Consider the following 22,513-nt stretch of genomic DNA (forward strand, 5'->3'; position numbering starts at 1 on the left):
CCACTGGCCATATCTCTTTATTCCTAACATGTAGTGATTTCTATAGAATGACCAAAAACTAAGGTTACCAAAATGGTATCATAACATCAGTCTTTAGGTCAACAATTGGCTGTTAAAACAAAATAGTAAACTTGATCTACATTATTTTTAATAAAACAAAAAGGCAACGGATAAAACAAAAGCCATAAATAAAATTACTGCTGATTTTATTTCACAGAAGTATGATTCAACGCTTCAATTATTTTATGAACGCAACATCAGGGATCTTGCCATCAGTCTGAAAAGAGAGAGGGAAAACCATTTCAGAGTCTTTCTATTAATGACCACACCTTTATGGAAATACAGACATACAACTATGAACTGTCATGTTACCTTTAACTGAGTGAAAATTTGTGCCGCCCTGGTAAAATCCCACTCATTGTCCTGCAGACACCTGCAACAGAGATTAAGTGTTTAGATATCTTCAATTAAGGGATCCATTTATGTCATACAACATTACCCACACCACATGCACAAAAACAAGACTTACTTTTGGGACCATTCCAGATTCATGCCAGACTTCTGCGAGAAGGCTGTGAGCATCTCTTGCTGCGGTGCAGTGAGGGTGGGGACAGGGCTGGAAGAGGGAGTTGGGGCGGGGGCAACGAAGGCTCGCCGAATCTCCTCTGTTGTGGCCATCCGGATGAAAAGCTGGTCGTTCACAATGCACACACTGTGGCGCAGAAAGAACACCGTAGACAGAAAATAAGATATCTCATGGTGGTGATGTAACGTGGTAGATGCATGACTTAACGCAAGGCATGTTTTTGTATAGCACCCTTAAAGCAGAGGCTATTTCGAACTGCCAAGTTTTATATGAAGTTTGATTTTAAAAATAATTTTGAGATACAGTAAGTACTCACATTAACCCAACCTCAACACTAGATGGCAACATTTATCCTAAAAAGGATCTAACTTTCCCTTTTTTACTGTGAAACTATCTTAATGCAAAAACAAACTCCAGTCTTTGGATACTGGTAATGAGCTGGGGTTTCTGTTTGTCTCCGTTTGTCAAAAGAGAAGCAAAAAAAAAAAAAAGAGCAAATAGTATGTTCCATGCTATAGTTTTGCAGGTCATGTAAACACAAGGCTAATATTTGCCACCATCCAGTTAAAACCCCCCGCAGTTAAAACAACTATTCTGATAATGAAGAATTACAATTTGTACCAAGGTAAATAAAGGGGTTTTATTCCTGCAGGACAGTTCGTCTCTACCTGCCACAACATGACGGAACAGACCGATTACATTACACCTCCGATTTCATTGTCTTTTAAAATGTTATATTATCCTTTTGTTATTTATTTATGTTCTATACCTCTTCTAATATTGTTTTTGGTGTTCACTGGTAAATCAATGATCAACCACCCAGTAAATGAAATTCTGTAATGTTTAGTTATTCTTCCTGCAATTTTGTGCTGGGTTCTCCAGTTTCCTCCCACAGTCGCAGGTTACGGCAACTGGACTCTAGTCATTAGGTGAGAGTGTGAATCTGTCACTGTGTCAGCCCTGTGACATACTGATCTGGGCTTGATGTGACCTTTTCTTTGTTGTTGTTGTTGTTGTTGTTGTTGTTGTTGTTGTTGTTGTTATCAGTGTTCTTTTTTTCCAAGACAATACATGTGACAAGTGTTTTACAGAGCAGATATGCATGCTGTAGCAGACAAAAGAAGGCAATTTAATTTGAACTTCAAGATGCATACCATATAACGTAATGTAGAAGATCCACAACTGTTGTTACTAATTTAGTGGTATGACCCCTCCTCAGGGAAAATGTGAAGGAAAACGGGAAGATAATACAAACCATTGGGAGCTCACTAAACTTACCCAGAATTCCCTGCTGGGACTGTGATGAAAACTCGAGAGAAAGCCATGGTGGACTCGCGGGATTTACCATCAACAGCAACTGAAAAACAAACATGACACATCAGCAACAACATCGACACCACTTATCTTTGCAGTGGATGAGAACAAAAGAAAATCATGATTACCAAACAACTCACCTTCTTTGAAGACTCCGCTCACTGTGAATGATAATAGTGTGTTCTGTAAATGGAAAACATTTTTGCAGAATTAATACATGAGAAATGATTCACAGTGAAAGGAAAAGGCTAATGACAAGTGCTAGTTTACAAAACAAACAATCTCACTGTGTAGGTGTTTACGTCGACAGTAAAGGAGGCGATGTCATGCTGAGTTTTGGGCAACTCGTTGAGGAAAGCCACCACGTTCAGTCGTGTGTGCTTCAGAAGTCGAAATCGCATCGCTAAAAAAGGCAAGATTCAGAGAGGGTAACATCAGGAGGCATCGCAAATCCAAAAAAAACATTCAGTCTCAACAATTCAGACACTATGACAGGTCAACAGCTCGATAGGAGAACTCACTAGAGTCTTTGATCCTCTTCAGGTTTCGAGTGTCTTTGTGATACTCTCCCAGACTGCTCCTAAAAACAGGAGGACAGGGACAGATGGAATCAATGTGAATACAGCCGAGACTCAGATAAGGAGGTGTGATGATGGCTGGAACAATGCAAAAATCGAACAACTTTTCTAACAAATTCTAACTGCGGAACCACTAAAAAAAACTTTACATCTCATTTATTCATGTGTTCTTCAGTGTTGTTACATGTATACAGAAGTGTGTGTCTTTGTGTGTTCTTACCTGGAGGGGTTTTGGGTGGAGTAAGGTGTTGTGAGGGACAACGATGCGCCATCATGGTAAGCATCCAGGAGTGGCTGTCTGTCCCCGGAGTCATATATACTGTAGTACCTGCAACACATGTCACGTGTGTTTGTTCCTGTGTGTCCCTGTGATTCTTTCTTGCCAACAAACCCTGTTCTGGATTTGAAGTTTATTTAAAAGCAGTACTGGTGAATCAGCCACCAGTTAGGTCACTTTACCAGTGCATTAACCCTGAAAAACAGGCAAGGATCAACTGACCGTTGCAAGAAGATTGTCTACATAAAAAGGTAGAAACTCACTGTTGCAAGAACCGAAGGATAATGACCTTGATTTCATCAGAGCCAAAACAGCTGCCCTGGATTGTCAAATGGGGAAAAAATACATTAGTCAGGTGCATAAAAGGAGAATGTCACCTACTCCAGAAGACATATGTCAGTTTGCGTAACAATATACAATTAAAGTGGCCATATTATGCTCATTTTCGGGTTCATAATTGTATTTTGAGGTTGTACCAGAATAGGTTTACATGGTTTAATTTTCAAAAAACACCATATTTTTGTTGTACTGCACACTGCTGCAGCTCCTCTTTTCACCCTGTGTTCAGGTCTCTGTTTTAGCTACAGAGTGAGACCTCTCACTGCTTAACATCTTTGTTGGCAGTCGCACATGCGCAGTAGCTAGGTAAGATCACATCATCTAGCTAGCTGTTTGTTTCTACAACTTCAGTAGTACAAGGCAGGATTAGCCAGGAGACTTCTTCTAAACGAGGGCACACTTCCAACCTTGCGTGGAATACCTGCAGAATAGGGACATGCAAGTAGTTCTTTTGTAGATTATGGTGAAGTAGTGTGTTGTAGCAGTGTTTTGCCATTCAGAACGAGCTAGCATGCTACGGTTAGCCACCTCGTTTTTGGCTAGTGACGTAAAAAGCCCTGCCGATTTTGAACAGCTCACCCGGAGACTGAAGGCAGGACACATTCAGAAACCCGTATTTCACTCAAAACAGCATGGATGTTTGTTTTTTTTCTTCAAGTTTGTATGCGTGTGGAAGCACCAGAGACACAAAATAACACCCCAAATCCCAGAAAAAGTGATTCTTTCATAATATGGGCACTTTAAAAATCACACAAGACAAAACAAGTAACCTTGCAGGGGGGGATAGTGGTGGGCGTTTCCACATCGAATCCAATGGGTGGGGGGAGGTCATGACCATCCTAAAAACAAACCACACATGAAGGAAGATACATGATAAATTAGCACTGACAGACCTTATTGCCATTTTGTATTAATTTCTTTAGCAATATGACTGCATCCAGATACAGCAAATGTATTTGATAAAATATGTTTACTCTGTTTCCCAATTTGTAGAAACTCTGCAGGTTGTCTTAATCGCAACACTGCAATGTGCTGCTCTGATTAATCACTGCAAAGCCCATGTACTACGTGATCGATATCTCAATCATCTGCTGAGCTGAATCAGACAGATCCTGACACATCTAATCAAGGTGAATGCAATTGCTGGATGATGATTTAAACAATATTCACAAAAGCATTTAATAGGGGGACTCGGGAGGATGATTGCAAAGGGATGAAGTGATGAGATAAATGTGTTGACTTACCAGTTTGAGAAGCCGGGGAAACCTCTGCCGCACAGCACTAGTACGGAACAAAAGTCAAGAGCAGGAAAGTTATTATCAAACTACACCACACACACAAATCATGCTCACTACTGTAGAAGGCACTGTCAGTCACACCTGCTGACCCATTTAATGTCATTTTGTGCCTTTTTAATTTAAGTAATTTTAAGATGATACACTGCCAAAAACATTTGGGAGAATACAGTCATGTATAAATACATAGGAATTGAGTGTTAACTAAAACCAGTGCCACAAGGGATTTAATCTTTTTAATACAAGAAAATCCACAAATGGACTATCATTCAAGCCCTCATCCTTCCTTCAGTTTAATGCTGTGCCCTTCGACGAGTCTCCCATCCAAAAGTGTACTTACCAGCAGGCATACTCACCCTCTCCCCCAATATGGAGATATACACAGATCTGACATGGGGAAGCAATATAAGCACACTTTTCTAGGAGCACACACGTATAAACATGCAGAGTCCCACGATCTACAAGATGGAGCTGAAACCAGCAAACATCCATTTTTAATTAGTGAAATAAAGATTTTATGCACTGCTGGGAGAGAGCGGTGGTTACCGCTGGTCTCATGCCCCCCCCCTCCCCCCCAAAACTCTGGCCAAGATGCTGAGAAGCAGATGAGTCTACGTCACCAAAAAACAAAACAAAAAACAGGGTCTGGGGGAAAAAAAAGTATAAAGTCAAATTCACACAAACACTAGCTCCAACATTCATTCACTATCCGTCATGTGAGTGGGTTTGTCGTGCTCCTGATTATCAGCAAAGAAAGACAACCTGAGAACAGAGCTGAACAAAAAGGAAAGCTGGACTCAGAGTGAGCTGCACGCAGCAGTCCCACCACTCATCCTATTGCCTTCCCCTGCTGCACACACAAAGCAGTTATCAGTTAAGTATCTCATAGCCACCATCAATTCCAAAGAGATGGGTCTTCATTCACTAGCAAAAACTAGACTTCATGCGGTAAGCTTTACATTTTCAAGCTTAATTTGGCCCCACGCCTCTGGTTACAGAGGGACTGGGAGATCATTAAGCATTGGACTAGAATGATAATTCTCTACTCTGCTCTCTGCTTTATATGTGAGCTTTTATGTACTGGTTACAGATCAGAAACTGGTCACAGCCATCAGAAATTGGAAGAGGAAGAGTTTTCACGTTTTTTCGTTTGACTTATCTCAGGCAAAACTGAACTTCAATTTCCAGTTCAGAACACATTTCCCTCAGAAGTTAGTTGAGGGCATTTGCCAAACTCTGCACTTCATTCACTGAACAGCAGAGGCCTGTTTTAGGCCAAGAGAACCAACTTAGTGAAAGAGACAGGCTGCTTTCTCTCTGTGGCCCATCATTGGTCATTAATGACACATATCCTCCTCCTCCTCAGCCCAACAGCTCTTTCTGCCGAGCCCCGTCTTCTCAATTTCTTCTTGTCGCGTTCTCAGTGAGTCAGAGCTCACAGGGACTGAGGCTGAGTAATCGTGACTGTGCCTGCCTTAGGTTGTCCCGGGGTTTCGAGGTGGGATCTTACCCGTCATGGGCTATCCAGCCTTCCATACTCGCCTAATACAGGGGCCGAGTGGGCAAGGATGCTACAAGGGGAGGGGAAATCATTGGCTGTGGATTTTCTTTGTTTCATCCAAACAGTTGTCAAGACAACTGTGGATTGCCCTCTCTCCAATAAACAACCTACACTGTTTTACAGTACTGCTCAAGACATTGTTGTGTATTCATATTTTTTTTTTTAAAGCAGTTCACAGTAAAGTGTTCAAAGGGTTGTCAAGCTGAATGTTCTTTTTTTAAAGTGCTTCTTCTCAGAGGTATACATCACAGCAGTTCAATGGTGTTTTACAGCAGGGATAACTAACAAGGATGTTAGCAGGGGAGTGCTGGGTACAGCATCACTGAGAACCATAAAATAGACCAAAGATGGAAAGGATGTCCCACAGAGAAGCTGAATAACTGGCAGAGAGAAGATGGCTGTTCAAACTGTGAGGACTTTAAGCAAGCTGAAAGGAAAACCATGTGGAAGTGCACCATGATTAGATGTCCTCTCAGCAACTTTTTGAAGTAAGAAATGTTTAGTTTGCAGTGTGAAGGAAGAAAGGTTAATCATCAAGTGGGAAGAAATGTGTAGAACAACCAAAAAGAAGAAACATTTGAACGGATTCCAAATCATTTGTGCGTTTCTTTTCACCATTTCTTTCTCCAAAAACACACTTAATAGTGAATGTCAGCTGGCTCTGCTTGGTGTAAAAGTTCAATCTCGACTGTCTGATAAATGATTTCAGTTATTGTACAGGCATCTAACACACATATGCAAAGGCTTGCTTGATCTTTTGTGGCACGCTGCTGCATACTCTTGTCATACAGGAAAGACTCCTGGACACCTCTACACGCTGACGAACAACCACATCACTGTGTCCCTTCCATAAAATCTTCTCCCCTCACCCCCCAAAATCGCTAACTGACCTGATGTATGAGGCCTGATCCTTGAAGAGGTCACACAGAGGGTTCCTGTTCAGCCACAGCTCCACCAGCTTCAGACCTTTTACCTTGTCCAGCTCCCGGTCTGACTTAAGCTGGACGAGCACACAGAAACAGAACAAGTTGGTGTGAGGAGGATGATTTAAAACTACATCACGTTAAGGGCCCAATTAAATCACGGGTCTGGTCATTATTCGCTTTTCACCTCATTGTGAGAGAGGTTGATAGTCTTCAGATTAGGCGCCTTGGTAACCAAATCAGCAAGTTCATCCAGTTTGTGAATACGGTTGTTACTCAGGTTCAAACCCGTCAGCTGGCAAGAGACACAGACATACGAGTGTAAGCACATTCAGTTTGACCCATCACTTAATTAGAAAGCAGCTATGATGTGTACCATCTTAATCACTTATTTTCCAGCAAACATCAAAAATATCCGCTGTATTCATTTTACCTCTGGAATGTTTTCTTCAATGATCTTGATGACAGCTTCCATGTTGGTCTTCCTATTTAAGATGACTTCAATGTTCTGGGACACCAGATCTGTCACATAAAATAAAATTAGCAATCAAAATACTAAAATATTGGAAAAGTATTTTCAGTGACGGTAAGGTAATAAAAAAAATGTCAAACAGATTGTCTGCATCATTTATGTAAAACATTTCTTCCCCCCCCCCCCCAATGGTTTATTCAATGGTTTAGCAGTAATGTCTGAACAGCAACGACCAGATAATAACTAGTCTAGTATGGATTGTCAGCCTCTGGTTGAATCAGTGTTCAATATCATCATGTCATACATATGATTTATGTGTGAAAGGGATGAGAGAAAGTATAATTACCTGGGTCTGTTCGGATGTTGTTCAAGTCGAGTGCTTGCTGGGAGCCATCAAAACGTTTTGCCATGCATTGCTGTGAAAGAAATAGCAGCCAACATGAGAACAGCAAAAATGTGTCAAAATGAATAGAAACTTCCTCCAATTTATTTTGATTGGGTTAGAGGGCGGAAGGAAAAGGGAATCAACTTAAAAAATAAAATAAAACCATGAATAGGAATTGTGTCTTACATGAATTCCTAAAACACCCAAAAGTCTGTTGCTTAGAAAATGTAGCACTTCAACCGTCTCCATCATTCAGGCCAAACTACTTAATTAAAAAAAAAAAAAAAACATCTACACTGCAAAAATCTGCATATTTTTCTTAATATTGATCTACTTTTTAGTTCATGTATTTTGATCCATATTCCACATCAGAGACTAAATAAAGTTTGAACCATGGTATTCTAAAAATGTCATTGTCTCAGCCCCATTCAGACCATTCAGATGGTTTATTACTTCATCTAGCTCACCTTCAGGTGCTCCAAGTGTTCAGGCTTTAGGTCAGAGAGGAGGAAGGATGGTGGCGCGCTGGGGTTGATGTGCACTTCCACCTTGAAGAAACAAACAGCACGTGACATGAGGGCGATGTTAAATAGAGGTGTGTGATTTATGGTTATTCATTATTTAAAGGTCATGGCTGCAAAACTATTGGTTGAGAATTTTGTGACACTGTCAAAGTAGGTAGGAACTTAATGACAGTATAGGGTGTTACCATGATCTGACGATACATATAAGAAAACTTGTTAAGAATAACAGACTTAAAAAGACTTTCTGCAGCATTAAGAATGATATTTCCATTATGAACCAAGCATACCTTATAACCATCTGTGTCTGTAATCTTGTGAGAACATTTGTGCAAAGCATTGGCAGCAGAGGAATCATCCACATAGAAATGGACCCTGTTGTGGTCAACATGGTACTGGACAGACAGGGTGAGAAAGAGAATTAAAATTAATTGATACAAAGATTGTATCTACAAACACGGTTTCCTTTAAATCTTTAGCTTGCAGATGTGTGGAAATGGGGACTGTTAATATACTTTTTACCAGCAGGCAAGGATAAAATAAATTAAAAAAAGGAAGCACAAATAACTATCACTGTTTTGGAATTCAAAGCACATGTATGCATTTTAAAAAAGGCACAAGAAGGTCCAGTCCAATTGCATTAACTTTGGAAATATACAAAAGCTTTAATTATTAATAATCATAAGACTGTGCTAAACCTCACCTGTACAGGCGTGTAGGGAACCGAACAGATGTTCTGAAGAGCTGTCAATAACCATTTCTTGTCATATTTTCGTCCATGTGGTATCTGTCAAACAGAAAAGGGAAATATGATCTCCTTTAACAGATTACGAGGTAGCAATGTAGATGTCCTGCGTTATATTGCATACCAACTATTATAATACGCACCGTTACTTTGTACCAGCCTGAACGGCTTTTCCCTCCTCCATTGCCTCCACCTCTGTCTCCTCCTCTGAAGCCGCCTCCTCCTCCTCCTCTGCCACCTACTCCCCCTTTGCCTTGTCGCCTGTCTCTGTCAAAGCGCCCATCTCCTCCTTTCCGAAAAGGTCTTCCATATGGGTTGCTAAAGATGACAAAAACAAGGCCACATGTTGAAACATTCTTGTTTAGCCAGTGTACACAGTAGGAACAAAACCAAGAAATCTGTTTACATTCAATGTCGGACAGTCTGGCGAGGTCAGTGACTCCAGTCTGTTCGGTGCGGTCGTCCCTCCGAGGGGCCGTCGGCCTTCATTTTGGCCGATTTGACATGTGTAATCTGCGGGGCGGACACTGCCGGCAGTCGGACTCAAATGACCCATCTGATCGGTAGAGTGCTAACCCGGAAACGGGGAGCGGAATGAGTGTGACTTAGCCTCTCAAAATCTGACGAAAATCTTTTAAACTGACCTTTGTTAATCTGAAATGAAGACAGATTCAGCAACTGCATGGCCTATTTCTCGCTTAAAATGTTTTCAGAAACACGTTTCGGTGAACTATTTTAGTACAATATGAGATTGTATTCTGAACAAGCCGCCATGACAGTGTCTTCTGAGAAACCAGACCCACGTGACGCGTTCATCCAATCAGCTGCCGGTTTTCATTTTTGGGCGACAATAAAGATTAGCGCCGCCTGCTGTTGTGGAGACATATTACGTCTCGTCGCTTTGGTGTGTTCTGAGGCACTTTTTTGACCAACTCGGGGAGACTGATCAGTCCAACTGCCTTTTCTGCCGAGGGTCGGCCGTCTGGTCTGTGTGTCTGGGCCTTAAGACTAAACACACATTTTTTGTCCATGTCGTACCAGTAAAACATCAAAGCGGTCTTTTATCCTTATCTTTCATTTCATCTTTCTTTTCATGCATTTTGTGCTGTTACTGCCTCTGAAATCAGCCAGCACCAAATACAAACAATAAGGGTAACTTCACATCAAATCATTGCTTTATAGTTCTATCAGTGGTGGAAAACTCCAGTGTACCTTTAATACATTTACATACACTGGAAGCTGATATTATTTGCACCTGTTAAGAAGTTGCGGGCCTTTTCTGTCCCATTATAATTTTCATAATTAGCAATAGGCAGGGATCCCTAAAACTTTTAACAGTATTTAAACGCATGTGTGCCGTATGAGTCTCTAGTAAGTTCTAATAAAATAGCACCGAAGTAACAGTGATCCCATAGGTAACGTTGCTGAACTGAGCTCAATTTACTTTTACAGTTTTACTTTTGTTTTTCCAGGTACTTTTTGAGCAGCCGGGGGCCTACTAAAAGTGAAAATGGGCAGACTTGTTCTACTTTCTCTTCCTGCCACTGACTATAGCATAGCTTAGGATACCTCCAAGCGGCTGAAACAGAACCACATGAAAGAATTATGTCTTGCTGTCTGTGTGTCACTCACCTTGTGTAAAAAGCATACCATAAAAAGCATACCGTTTGGCGTTTTCATTTTAACCTTATTATTCTTGAAAGTTTCTTTTGATTAATACTCTTAACACAATTCTCCAAGCCCACTTTATAAAGCAAGGTGCTCGTTTTGGAGCTTATCAATAAGTCACAAACATATCTGATGATAATGTTAAACTTCCAACAATGTGTCAGTCAGCCAGCCATGCTTACAATCTGTGCTGGGAGCTGTTGTCCTGAGAGCTGTCACTCATAGTCACATCTGCATCAGTATCGTCAAGCCTAGACCGTGGCCCAGGACCGAAGCCTCCAGAGTGGCTTCCCCGTTGGCGGTCTCTGCGGGACCGGTCATATGACCGACCCTTGTGTGAGCCTCTGCCTTTACGGTTGCGAAACTGTGGTGCGGTTCTGTCATCATGTTCTGAGAAAAAGTTAGTCAGTATTAACTTCAATATCACACCACAAACATACACAATCAAATAAAAAAAAAAAGGTTAAGTCCAATCAAAGTATACATTTATAAAACAAAACCTACAAATTACTACTGACTAAATAATCTTGCCTTGCCTTATTGTCCTCTGCATTAACTGTATTCAATGTATTCTGTTTTAAGACTAACCCATTCTCTGGTATTGTAATAATAAAGTTATAATTAACTCGGTAACTCCTTTTTTTTTTTTACTTATTTGTATATAATTATTTTACTGTATATAAAAGTAACATAAGTAGATCTCCAGGGGGCCCAAGATATAATTTTACCTCCAAGGACCATGCAACCAGTGCTCCTGACCTCTCTCCTCACCATAAAGTCCCCTCGGTCTGAAGAAAAATGGTACAAGTAGCACAACAACGTAAGGTTAATGCTCAAGTAAACAGGGTGTCTTACCGTTGTAGTAATGACCGCCGTCCGCCATATTCCTGGAATAGTGTTAGATAAAGAACACACAGCCCTGGGTGAAAAACAATATTGGTAGGGCTTCGTTTATCTCTTTCACGAAACACAAATGCTAGACTGTGAAAGAAGTTCCAACATCCCAAATAGTTAAGAGAAAGCACAAAGCCGACCACGACGTGATCGTAGATTGCTCTTTAACTAGCTAGCTAGCTAGCTGGCTGGCTGGTGGCTAGGTTAGCTTATCCAGCGCGTTGACGACAGGCTGACGAGAAATGAGATGAGAGGCTACGGAAATACAACTTATTAACCGTTTCTCTTCCGGGTCGAGACATTGGCGCGGGGAATTGAAACAAAAAACGTTAGAATCCGTGGTCGCATGTTGCTAACGTTGGCCGCTGCTGTTCATTAGAGAGATCAGAGGCGGTTTAGTATAGAGGATCTTTGGCGAGATCGTATGTTTATGATGGGAGCGATTGAAATGCCAGACATGTATTTATGAATTAAAAATGTGGGTTTACATAGCGAAATACCGTATTTTGCATAGCTAGATAGCAACAGTACGCGGCTTTAAGCTTTCATATTTAAACGGGTGAGTTACAACGTTCACCCCCGTACAGTTGTCATTAAGAGTTAAGTTAGCTAGCTAAAGTTAAAGAGACCACAGCTGTTTTCTGTACTAGGCTGTAACATGTTTATTTCTACTGTGAAAAAGCAGCACAAAAGTCTGTCTTTTTCTATGAGTTTTTAATCGTCAGAACGGGTCTCCACCCCAAGCTGGCCGCGGCAGAGACGCATTTCATAAACCGGTTAAGTTAAATATCTAGCTAGCTATGGATATCGGCGGTTAGCTAAAGTTAGCATACTGTGTAATCTAGCTAGCTGGCTAGATTATCCTACCTGGAAGTTTTTGGTACCGTCGAGGCATAATGAGTGGCTGTCTGAGCACTGGTCGACATTAAATACATTAATTATACTTAATTGGTACATTAAAAGCCGTCAGGTTGTAGCTTTCTACAGGGACAAAGGCGAAAGACGAGCAGCTGTCTTTAAAGTTAGCCCAGGGTTTGTCCGTTGGTCGTTATGGTAACGTTACAAAAGTGCAAATGTAGAAACCAGTAAAGTTTTGAGTAATCTGCGGTTTTGTGTTGTCAACTGTTATACTGGTGTTGGTAATCCTCCCATTACTGAAATTGCTGACTGAGAATGCCACAGGCTTCAGTAGTGTCCTTGAGTCGAGTTTTATTTCCAACAGTACACACCATCTAATTTCTCGGACAAATTTCAACAAGAAGGTGAATAAAAATAGGGAATATCGTCTGCCACTTAGTTAATAATAAAGCTGTATTGCAGATACAGGTCCATATAAAACATAATACAATATACATAGTATAAAAGAGATAAAAATACATAACAATTGCATATTAGCCTATAGGATATACAATAATACATAACAATTGCATATTAGCCTATAGGATATACAAGCTATTGCACCAATGTCATCTTAACCTAGAAGTGTATCTATAACAGCTTTTCAGAGGGCTGACTAGAGCTTCAATTATGTGGTTCTCTGACTTGTCCAGGCGACACAAAACTAAACATCAGTTGTCTTAAGAGTGCCTCACAAGTTGGCACTCTAGTGGACACAAACAAATGACTAGCACTATGCCACCTAGGGACACGGAGCAGCAGCCTCATTGCATCATTGTATGCTACTTTGAGTCTCTGCATACTCTTATAGTTAGACCACAATTGAGCAGTATACAGGGATGTGATGTAGGTTCTAAACAGAGTACTTCACAGAGTCAGAGCACATAGAGAACCTCCTTATAAGCATGTTAGCTTGAGAGTAAATTTTACAGCGCTGTCGGTAGAGGTCTGTCATCCGTCCAGTCAGATATGACATGACCTAAATATTTAGTTTCCTCACACACAGCAAGAGACTATCTGACAAATAAAAGGTCGCAAAAGTTGATTTCCTGTCCTCGTCGCTAACTATCATTATGTGAATTTTCTTAGCATTATACTTTGTCATATCAAGGCCATACTGAGAGCACACCTTCAGCATCTGCTGCAGCCCAGCTCTATATGGACAGAGCAGGACCAGATCGTCTGCATACATAAGATGATTAACAATACTGTTGCCCACAAGACCGCCAGTTTTTATCCTATTTAGCTGATTTGATAATTCATCCATATAAACATTAAAATAGAAGACAGAATTCTTCCTTTCGGCACTCCGTTACTAACACAGAATGGAGCAGAAACAACATTGTCCCATTTAACCTGAAACGTTTGGTGGGTATACCAAAACGCTAATATTCTCACTAAAAATGTAGGGGCACCTCTATCTAGCAATTTTACAAACAATCGTTCATGATTAATTCTATCAAATGCCTTTGACGCATCAATAAAGCATAGGAATACAGATGAATTTAGGCTTGTGTACCTGAACACAAACTCTTTAAGAGCATAGATACACAGGTCAGTTCCATGTTTTCTTTTGAACCCAAACTGATTGTCAGTGGTAAGGACATACATTTCTAGCTTTAACAGTATTCTCTCCAGTACTTTAGACAGTACACTACTTTAGTGATACAGCATGCACAATTTGGGCTCAGCTGCAAGATACAGCTAGCTAACCTGACGTGCCAGATGCGATTCTCGTGATATCTCGCGAGGATCCATCTGCCGTGCAAATTAAGGTGCAGCACCATATACATTTTAACATTTAAACTATATTATACCCATCAGACTTATTTCCCTCCGTGTATATTTTACCACACACAACTGCTCGACTTAAACCCTAGGAACACATGTCCAAACTGAGGCTAATTTATACGGCTAAAGTTGGATGAACCAAACTTACCGTCATTAAACACACGTGTCACCACAGCTAGGTTGGGATAGCTTCTCTGAGACCAACTTACACGATCCATCATCCATCAGGGGAAACTCTTCAATGTCAACCTTTAGGAAAACTGTCACAATTTGTACTTTCTCGTTAAAAAAAAAAGCCGTTCAAAAGTTATCTGTACGCAATTTGTGTAAACTCTTTTATAACTTCACCCCAGTCAGGTGAGCAGCTAACATTAGTTGTTAGCATGGCATCTCGCTGGACATAATGCTGCACCCACAGACACGATTCAATAATTAACGATCAATTTATTTTACCGTTGTGATATTTCCCGTGCTGATAATGGAAACAATTGTCTCTCCCTGTAGTCTGCAGTCCCTGGTGTCCGTCAGACTGTCCCGCTCATATTTCTCCAGCACGACGAACAGCAACATAGGGCCCCCTGGTGGACAGTTTTCAACCTAGTGGACCTGACTGCATGATTCAGAATCACGTAACGTTATTACGGAATATGGTAAAAATATACAGTTGCCAGTTTATTAAGACAACCTAATTAAAACAAAAGTCAAAAGTCAAAACCATACCTCGATTATAATGTTTTGTTTAAACTGTTTTAGAGAGCTGTTGAATCAACCTTATGGTCATTTGTAGTTTGTGGTGCTGCTGCTGAATTGTGCTGCCTGCAATATACTGATGGGTGTGTCTATTATTTGGTCTACCCTCATTGGTATAAATCGGGTGACAGAACATTAGAAACACCTGTTTGAAACAAATCAGCACTGCACAAGTACAGTCTCTAAAATTACCATGAACTTGATTTAACACCTGTAAGACAACAAAAACAACATTATAAACTTCACAAATGTAGGATTTGTTACAAGGTCGTTGTATTTGACTGCTTTTTTTTATGTATTTATTTTTTATACATAATAAACTCACAACTGAGAATAGCACTAATACAAATCTTAGTCTCTTTCTGCAAATACATGTGGGTTATTTTGTCTGGAAGTTGTAATAAGATTAGACACAATTCTATAAGTTTCTTGTTTTGTTTTAAACACAAATCACACTGTTTAGTTAATATAGATGGTCAAAAGGAGTATCAAGCAAGCAAAAAAAAAAAAAATGCATATATTGTGTTTTAACTATCCAGAGCAATATGTAAATTGTGACCAAGATCAGTTTGTATTGTTGCATCTTGCCTTTGGTTGTGGAAACTGGGTGAGTCCAATCAGTCCCAGAGAAAGTCATTTGTGTGATTTGGATGAGGTTGAGAGTGTTTTTTGTATGAATATACTGTCCATTCATGAGCTGAAAATCTCTGCTGGACATCCTAGTCTGTTTGGCATGACAAATGAATGTAAATTACATTATATGTTTACATTTACCCCTTAACATCCAGTTTCCTTTTATTGTCTTCTTTTATATACATTAACCCCAAAATTCACCCTCACATGTTTAGTATCTTTGGAAAGGAAACTGAAGTTCTGTGTGTTTGAACAATGGTTGGCTGCACAGCATGAGTTTGTACTGAGATTGAAGCTGTTAAAGGCTTACAGTTCATTAAGTTTATTTGTGATGTTTTGAATAGCAGATACAGTACCATACAGCATGTTAGTTTGCTTTATTTTTCTTTCTTTTCCCTGTTTGTAGTTTAAATGTCTGTAACTTATCGGTGCTTTAATATAAAATATAGGGGTGGATGGTTTCATCAGTATTAATGATGTGTATATTTGAAGAATGAGCAGATAGAGGAATTCATTCATTTCACTTAGCTTGGACTGTCTGTGTGAAGGTGTATCATTGTATACAGCCTATAAGACTAGGAAAAGACAAACATTTCAGCTGCGTCATATATGAAAATAATTCAAATCCCTACTAATAATAATATCACAACATATATCTTATCAATATATTATTTAGTTTCTTTGTATGATTAGTCGTTTTAAGATAAGACTTATAACAAGTAGAACTGTTATAAGAGCTGTTCAGCCATATGTGCGTGTTTGTGTGTATGATTCATTGGGTTTCCTTTGCTGCTGTAAACAAATAACTTCAGCATGTGTTGCAACACAGGCGAGATCTCTGAGTTTTTGCAGACCAACCCAAGGAAAATTACTTTTTGGTCCTTTATGAATCTTTTTTTTTAAAAGTAATAGAAAAAAAGAAAAAGTCTCTGTAACAACACACTGTCTCCACTGTTACAGTATGCACATGTCAGATTACAAGTAGAAGACGACCACATCACATTTCTATGAATTTTAGCTGAATTGTATTCCCTTGTTTCTCTTCCTCAGCCTATGAAGACAGACTCCCCATCAGCAAATCCTCCTTTGTTGTCTCTTCCAGTGAATGAAACGACGCAACAGTGTCCAAGTGTAACAACAGTCGTTTTGTCCACCTGATCCTGAATTTGAGTATTGTTTAAGGGGCGTCTCCACCACAACACTCAGTGTACTTCATGCAACACTATTTTCTTCTCCACAGCTGTCCTCCTGCTGCCAGGAGGCCACACTGATGGCCTGGCTCAGAGAAGTGATGAGTGAGGTCAGACCGATGAGGTAGCCGTCCTCTCTGCTCCCCTCGGCCCACGGGATGTTATGCCGAAGCTCGCTCGTGTCAGGCACCGGGGTCGTCTTCCCAAAGTCTATCATCCACACGCTGGCCTTGCTGCTGTGGTCATGGACAAAGAGAAGCGAGCTGCCAATCACCTAATCAGGTCAAACATAGATAATAATATCAGCAAAAAGACCTCTGGGCTCACATTAGTTTAAATATTATTTAAACTTTAAATTTAACAAGGAAAGATTTGTCTCTATGTGAACCAACCTCATGGGTTCTGAAAAATAGTGAATTCTTCAGTGCATCACTCAGAGCCAGGAGTCTGGAGTGGTATGCTTTCTGAGAACACAAATAGGGAGAGTTGTGGTTTAGCAGCAACAATTAGTACACACATCACGTGGTAAGTTATGTAATGTTATATACTGAGTAGAATGGGCATCATATAAAGAAATAACAGGAAGTCAGTATAGCAAAGATTTGGGAAGTTGAAACAATTTGTGGAATGATAACTTTATTTTATTTTTTAGAAATTTCCATTTTTTTCTTCTTCTAGTTCAGTGTAATTTTATTTTCGTAAATGCTTGTTGTTGGTTTAATTTTTTTTAATTTAATTTTCATTAAAAACCTTTAAAGACAATGCCCCTGTGGAGGGTTGAGGTACTTTTGTAATTTTGTGGTGTCTTTAGATATGCACAAGCAGTCATCAGTGCATTGATTATGTATTGGAGGCTGAATATGGTTGGTCCCGTCTTCACTTCACTCACAGGGCAGCAATTGGAGAAACTGTACCAAAATCTAATTTTTATTAGATTTCAGTTTTTGAAGCTGTTTTTATTAGGTTTAATCATTACTTTTCAGTGATTTTGTTCTAATTGTTTTTTTGCTAATCAACATATGATTTAGGATTAAGGACATGTTTTCTAAAGGAAGAGTAGTGTAATGTAACGTGTGTTTTCATAACGGACAGAACTGACCAGGATGTCCAGCTGACTCCTGGTGAAGTAGAGCAATGCCTCCGTGACCTGAGCTAAAGTCAGAATTTTCCTGAAGTCCCGTTGGACACTGCCGTCCTCCATCTGACTCACAGAGAAGAAACACAGCAGCACAGACATGGCACATTTAAAAACTTGTAGAGAATTAAACAGATCAGGTCAATAGGTAATGATTTGTGCAGTGATTTTACTGGCCTTTACTCTTACCATGATGCCCTCTATCCTGAAGCCCAGCATGGACGTAGAACTGGTTGTATCCCTCCACTGAAGATATCGACACTTGGTCACCCCTTTCTGTGCGTGTTCCTCTGCCGACAGAGCGGTTGGGTCTATTTTCATCATCTTTTGGTACATGTCACTACGCGGGGTGGACTTAGTCCGGGCTGTGATCAGTTCCTCCTCCTGGTATGTCCTGAGAAGAAAACTCTCATGTTGTACATAAAAACATACATATTTTACCACTCAGTCCCTCATCTAATCATAGTACACTTATTTCTACAATGTGGTATATAAGTATATAAGCCTGCCAGACTGGTCTTGTCACCTCTGGTCAAAAGAAAAAAAAAATCTGAAACCTACCTGACTCCCATCTTGCAGTCCATGATGACAGGTCTCCTCAGGCCGCTCAGTAGGTCCTCCAGGCGGATGTAGCAGTGCTCCCCCCTGGTGACCAAGCCGTGGTACTGTGGGACAAAGGGTCTCAGCAGGTCTGTCATCAGGCTGTCCAAGCACTTTGCCTCCTCTTCACTGTACAGCTTCAACACCTCCCCTCCCTCACTCAGCTGGAAGTTACCTGGGGACGGCAGCAACCAGCAAGGCAGGAACAACGTGTAGAATTATTAGCTATCTAGGTGTTTAATCAAACAAGAAGGCAGAATGTGTGGATATCATCATTAGTTGTGTGATTTTTCTGTCTAAATTAATCAGGTTATTCAGGTCTACATGTAGTCTTCTATGAATCACAGAATCAAATCAAAGTATACGGTGGCCAAACTAAAACAAAGACTTGTTTTCTTAGTTCCTGAAAGCTCACATTCTGGAGATAAGAAGGTTATATAACATGTGAGCCATGTCATTTGTTACAAGGATTTGGGCAAAATATAATCCTTTTTGACCACTCGAAAATAGATTAAAATGGTCAGAAATCCCTCAAAATTACCACATTGAGAGACCATGACCTTGAGGAACACAATAGAAAAATGTATGCTGAGATTTTGTATCAAAAATGTTTGGAGATTTCTGTAAGAATTGCATTTTTCTGTGTTTGGATGGAGAGCACTTCTGTTCTGGAAACTGCTCAGAAACCCCTTTATTGTCTATAAACGTATGGAAGCCATACATCCTCTGAATGCCCTAGATCTCTATTTTGTGGTTGTAAAGTTTAATGAGGCTGTGAGAAGTCACAATAGGTCATTTTATACTGTGAGGTCAAGTAAAAAAAATTGAATGGCTGCTATGGAGACTAACATGAATACAGTTGGGCTTAATGAATCCAAAAGAGTCCCAGCTTTTAAGTCATACCCAATGAATGCATCTCCAAGACTGTTAGGGAGCCCAGTATGCATAAATATTCAAATTCACCATTTTAGAATAGGTGAAAACACATTTCTTTACTGCATGGTTTTTGCCTCAAACTGCAAACTCTCTAAGGGTTAACACTGGTCTGCCACGCCCGGCCAATCAGCTGGCTAGGCCCATGGATGTATAAAAAGGAATTCCCCCGGTGCTCCGGGTGGCCAATCCGGGCCTGATGTAAACTGTATCCAGTATGCAGTAATGTAGAGATACACAGTATACGTGAATGTAGTTCATCCTCTCATGTTCATAGTAGTTTCTGAGTGCCTGTATGTGTCTGTTTTAGATGAACATGCCTTGATGTCCAGCGAGCTGGACCCAGGAGCTCTGCCGCCGCAGCGACCAGTGCATCATGGTCAGGTAGGTTTTCCAGGAGCGGCTCTGAGGCACAAAAGAATAGCAGGTTATGTGAATGGCTTCATGCAAGGCAAGTGTGGAGCTTATCCTAGTATACATTGCTTTTCAAGAGGCAGATTACATCTTTGACAAGTCAACAACCCATTCACCTGCAGGTTATTCAGAATTCACCTAAACCTGAATGTCTGCATGCATGCAAATGGAAGGCCCCAGTCAGCAAGCAGGGTTGAACTAGGACCTTTGTTGCTGTGAGATGACTGTGAGTGCTTAGCCACTGTGCTGACATGACCTATTATACTTATGGACTTCCTTAGTAGGCAAATGCTCAGAAGTGGGATTCCCATGTTTGGGGAGTCCTGTGTGATTTTTCTTAAGTGCTAAAACAAATTTCCAGTCATTAACAGGCCTTTTTTCATAGCAGACATTTTTAATTGTCACTAACAACATTAACACTGGCTCTGTTCAATTCAAGTGTCCCAGTGAGACGGCATGCAAAATACCAGTTGACCCCGAAGCTTAAGCAGCTAAATGGAATGCAACCATTATTTATTTCATCATTTACACCAGTGCTTTCCTCATGAAAAAGTCTCAATGCCATTTCTTTGGATGGAATCTTATCATTAACCCTCTTTCGAAAATACATCTCTGATTGAGAGACATTTGCTGGGGCACATTATACATTATAAACACCTCTTAAGTCCTCTGTGCATGTCAAAAACTGTTATGAGCATCAGTGTGTTTAGTGTTTTCAAACAGCGCATACCTCAACAGTTATGATCTGTTTTGTATATACACAAAACAGCTGCCACCAGACACAGGCATAACCATTGAAAAAAAACAAGCGAAAGTAGTCTTGAGCATGCTCAGTAGAGACACTGTTACAAAATGACAAGTATATAGTTTGAAGACAATGTCTATATATTTCAAAACTTAATCCTTCAAATAGTAGATGTTTGCATCCTAAATGTTGCCATTTTGGTCTTAGAGATGAAATGCTTTGAAGATGCTTATTTCTCATTCTTGTGTAGCGCTCTTTTATTCAGTCCTTACAGGCTTAGTGTGTCCGACAATGCAAAATTGAGACTGCACTAAGAAAGTAACTGCACTATTACCTAGCCCTCCTCCCGCTGTCTGCTCCCCTCTCCTCTCATATCTGTAGCAGCAGCAGCAGCAGCAGCAGCAGCCAGACATGCAAACACCATTCAAATCGGACCTTATCAAAGTCCTCTTTCAAGCCCATGCAAATCACCAGGACCACAGGTGCAAAGAACAGCTGAGAAATATAGTTTTAGTAAGCCTCTTCCATGGAAAACCAGAGCAGCCAGATGCACAAGCGTGATGCCTGCCAGTACATAAACCGGGATAGGAAATGCCAAAAATGAAAAATGTAGTTTCAAACCTAATCTGTCTATTCTTACCTTCCTGAACGACCTCCTCTTTGAGTCAACGTCCTCTCCTTCGCTGAAAACCTCATCGCTCTCTGCTGATGAGAAGTTGATGGAGGAGCAGGAGGAGGTGGAGGAGTGCAAAAGCTTGGAGAGGATTGGATGTGGGGATGACCATTGATGTGTTGTGGAGCCCTCGGCCTCTTCATCGTTCCCCTCTGGGGTCTTCCCGCTCCCCTCGCTCTCTCCTTCTGCTGCTGAAATGGGGGATGTCCTCCTCTCTTCATCTTCTTCTTTTCTTTCTATCTCAAAACTGGAGTTTTTACCTCTCCAGTGTTTCCACTCACTGTTTAAGGCCCCTTCCCTTTCCTCATCCTCAGGCTCTCTCTTTCTTGCAGTCTCTTCTACCCTTCTTTTTCCGCTCAACCTTGCCCTCTCCCATCCATCTGCATCAACTTCATAGCTCCCACCTAGCCTCTCCTTCCTCCTCATCCTCCATTTTGCCTTCACCTTATCCCTTGCACATCTTGCATTCAATTCAAAGTCCTCTTTTCTTTCCGTGCCTTGAACATCATTCTTGTCTTCCCTCATCACGTTGCTTGATTCTGAATTGAGCTCATTGTCCTCACCGAGTCCACCTATACACTGACTGTAAGGGGGGAAACTTTTTGTGGACTTGAGTCTGGGTCTGGATCTCACTTTGACCAACTTGCAGCTGCTGGAATGGACTTCACTGAATGTCAGATGTTGGTGTTTCTCATCTGATAGTCTGACAGTAAAGTCATTATCCATAGTTTGCCTGTTCTCTGTCTCCATCTCCATCACCTCCATGTGGTTATCATCTGTCATGTCCATCTTCGAGTCCAGTGTGTGAGCGATGGTAGCAATCTCAACACATGAGCTTGTACAAAACGTGCAAAAAGGGAAATGTTTACAAGAGATACACAGTTTTAAATATGTTTGAGAAAATTAATTTACTCTAAAGTCTAAAGGGCACTCTAACACAGCCACAGCAATATTTCTAAGCTTTCTTCAAATGATACAATATAAAACTACAAATGACCACATGTCACTGTCTAACTTACCTTACCTTACCTGTGTCCTCCACCTGTTGTTAGAAAGGTCTGTGCCTGTCAGTGAGCTACATCTCTCTCTCATTCTCCCTGCTGGTGTCATATTTTGCATGCAGTGAGGTCATAAAGTTTACAAAGCTTCATCCAAAGTCAAGAGGACATCCAGCAATGACACATGACAATGTGT

General features: G+C 40.6%; 2 protein-coding genes across 3 annotated transcripts; both read right to left on the bottom strand.

Moving 5' to 3' along the window:
- On the bottom strand, nt 1-11,803 carry nxf1a (nuclear RNA export factor 1a). Of its 2 annotated transcripts, none has more exons than XM_078260467.1 (21): nt 11,520-11,803; nt 10,847-11,054; nt 9,140-9,314; nt 8,955-9,038; nt 8,542-8,646; nt 8,198-8,278; nt 7,692-7,761; nt 7,307-7,395; nt 7,061-7,168; nt 6,841-6,950; nt 4,339-4,375; nt 3,865-3,933; nt 3,019-3,074; nt 2,699-2,806; nt 2,422-2,480; nt 2,188-2,303; nt 2,041-2,083; nt 1,865-1,943; nt 530-712; nt 373-433; nt 1-277 (listed from the first exon to the last, which is right to left on the bottom strand). In XM_078260467.1, exons 1-21 carry the CDS (start codon nt 11,545-11,547, stop codon nt 239-241), a joined length of 1,908 nt encoding a protein of 635 aa, XP_078116593.1. In that variant the 5' UTR covers nt 11,548-11,803; the 3' UTR covers nt 1-238. The 2 variants fall into 2 exon arrangements, with proteins under 2 accessions (XP_078116593.1, XP_078116592.1); XM_078260466.1 differs by lacking the exon at nt 11,520-11,803 and adding an exon at nt 11,393-11,502.
- Nucleotides 11,804-15,935: 4,132 nt separating this feature from the next.
- LOC144524310 (inositol-trisphosphate 3-kinase B) lies at nt 15,936-22,393 on the bottom strand. Its single transcript, XM_078260468.1, has 8 exons — nt 22,344-22,393; nt 21,287-22,154; nt 19,808-19,892; nt 18,516-18,729; nt 18,144-18,348; nt 17,919-18,020; nt 17,212-17,283; nt 15,936-17,093 (listed from the first exon to the last, which is right to left on the bottom strand). Exons 2-8 carry the CDS (start codon nt 22,106-22,108, stop codon nt 16,842-16,844), a joined length of 1,752 nt encoding a protein of 583 aa, XP_078116594.1. The 5' UTR covers nt 22,109-22,154; nt 22,344-22,393; the 3' UTR covers nt 15,936-16,841.
- Nucleotides 22,394-22,513: the final 120 nt, after the last annotated feature.

The sequence above is a fragment of the Sander vitreus genome, chromosome 10, assembly GCF_031162955.1.
Source record: "Sander vitreus isolate 19-12246 chromosome 10, sanVit1, whole genome shotgun sequence".
In the NCBI taxonomy this organism is placed as follows: Eukaryota; Metazoa; Chordata; class Actinopteri; order Perciformes; family Percidae; genus Sander; species Sander vitreus.

Coding starts and splice junctions, on each gene's coding strand:
- nxf1a (XM_078260466.1), bottom strand. CDS start 11,438: ATGGTGAGGAGAGAGGTCAGGAGCACTGGTTGCATGGTCCTTGGAG. Junction 11,055..11,392: donor TGGTTGCATGGTCCTTGGAG/GTAAAATTATAT, acceptor ACTTTTTCTCAG/AACATGATGACAGAACCGCA. Junction 7,762..8,197: donor AACACTTGGAGCACCTGAAG/GTGAGCTAGATG, acceptor TTTCTTTCACAG/CAATGCATGGCAAAACGTTT.
- LOC144524310 (XM_078260468.1), bottom strand. CDS start 22,108: ATGGACATGACAGATGATAACCACATGGAGGTGATGGAGATGGAGACA. Junction 18,730..19,807: donor CCAGCTCGCTGGACATCAAG/GCATGTTCATCT, acceptor TGCCGTCCCCAG/GTAACTTCCAGCTGAGTGAG. Junction 18,349..18,515: donor GACTGCAAGATGGGAGTCAG/GTAGGTTTCAGA, acceptor TTTTCTTCTCAG/GACATACCAGGAGGAGGAAC.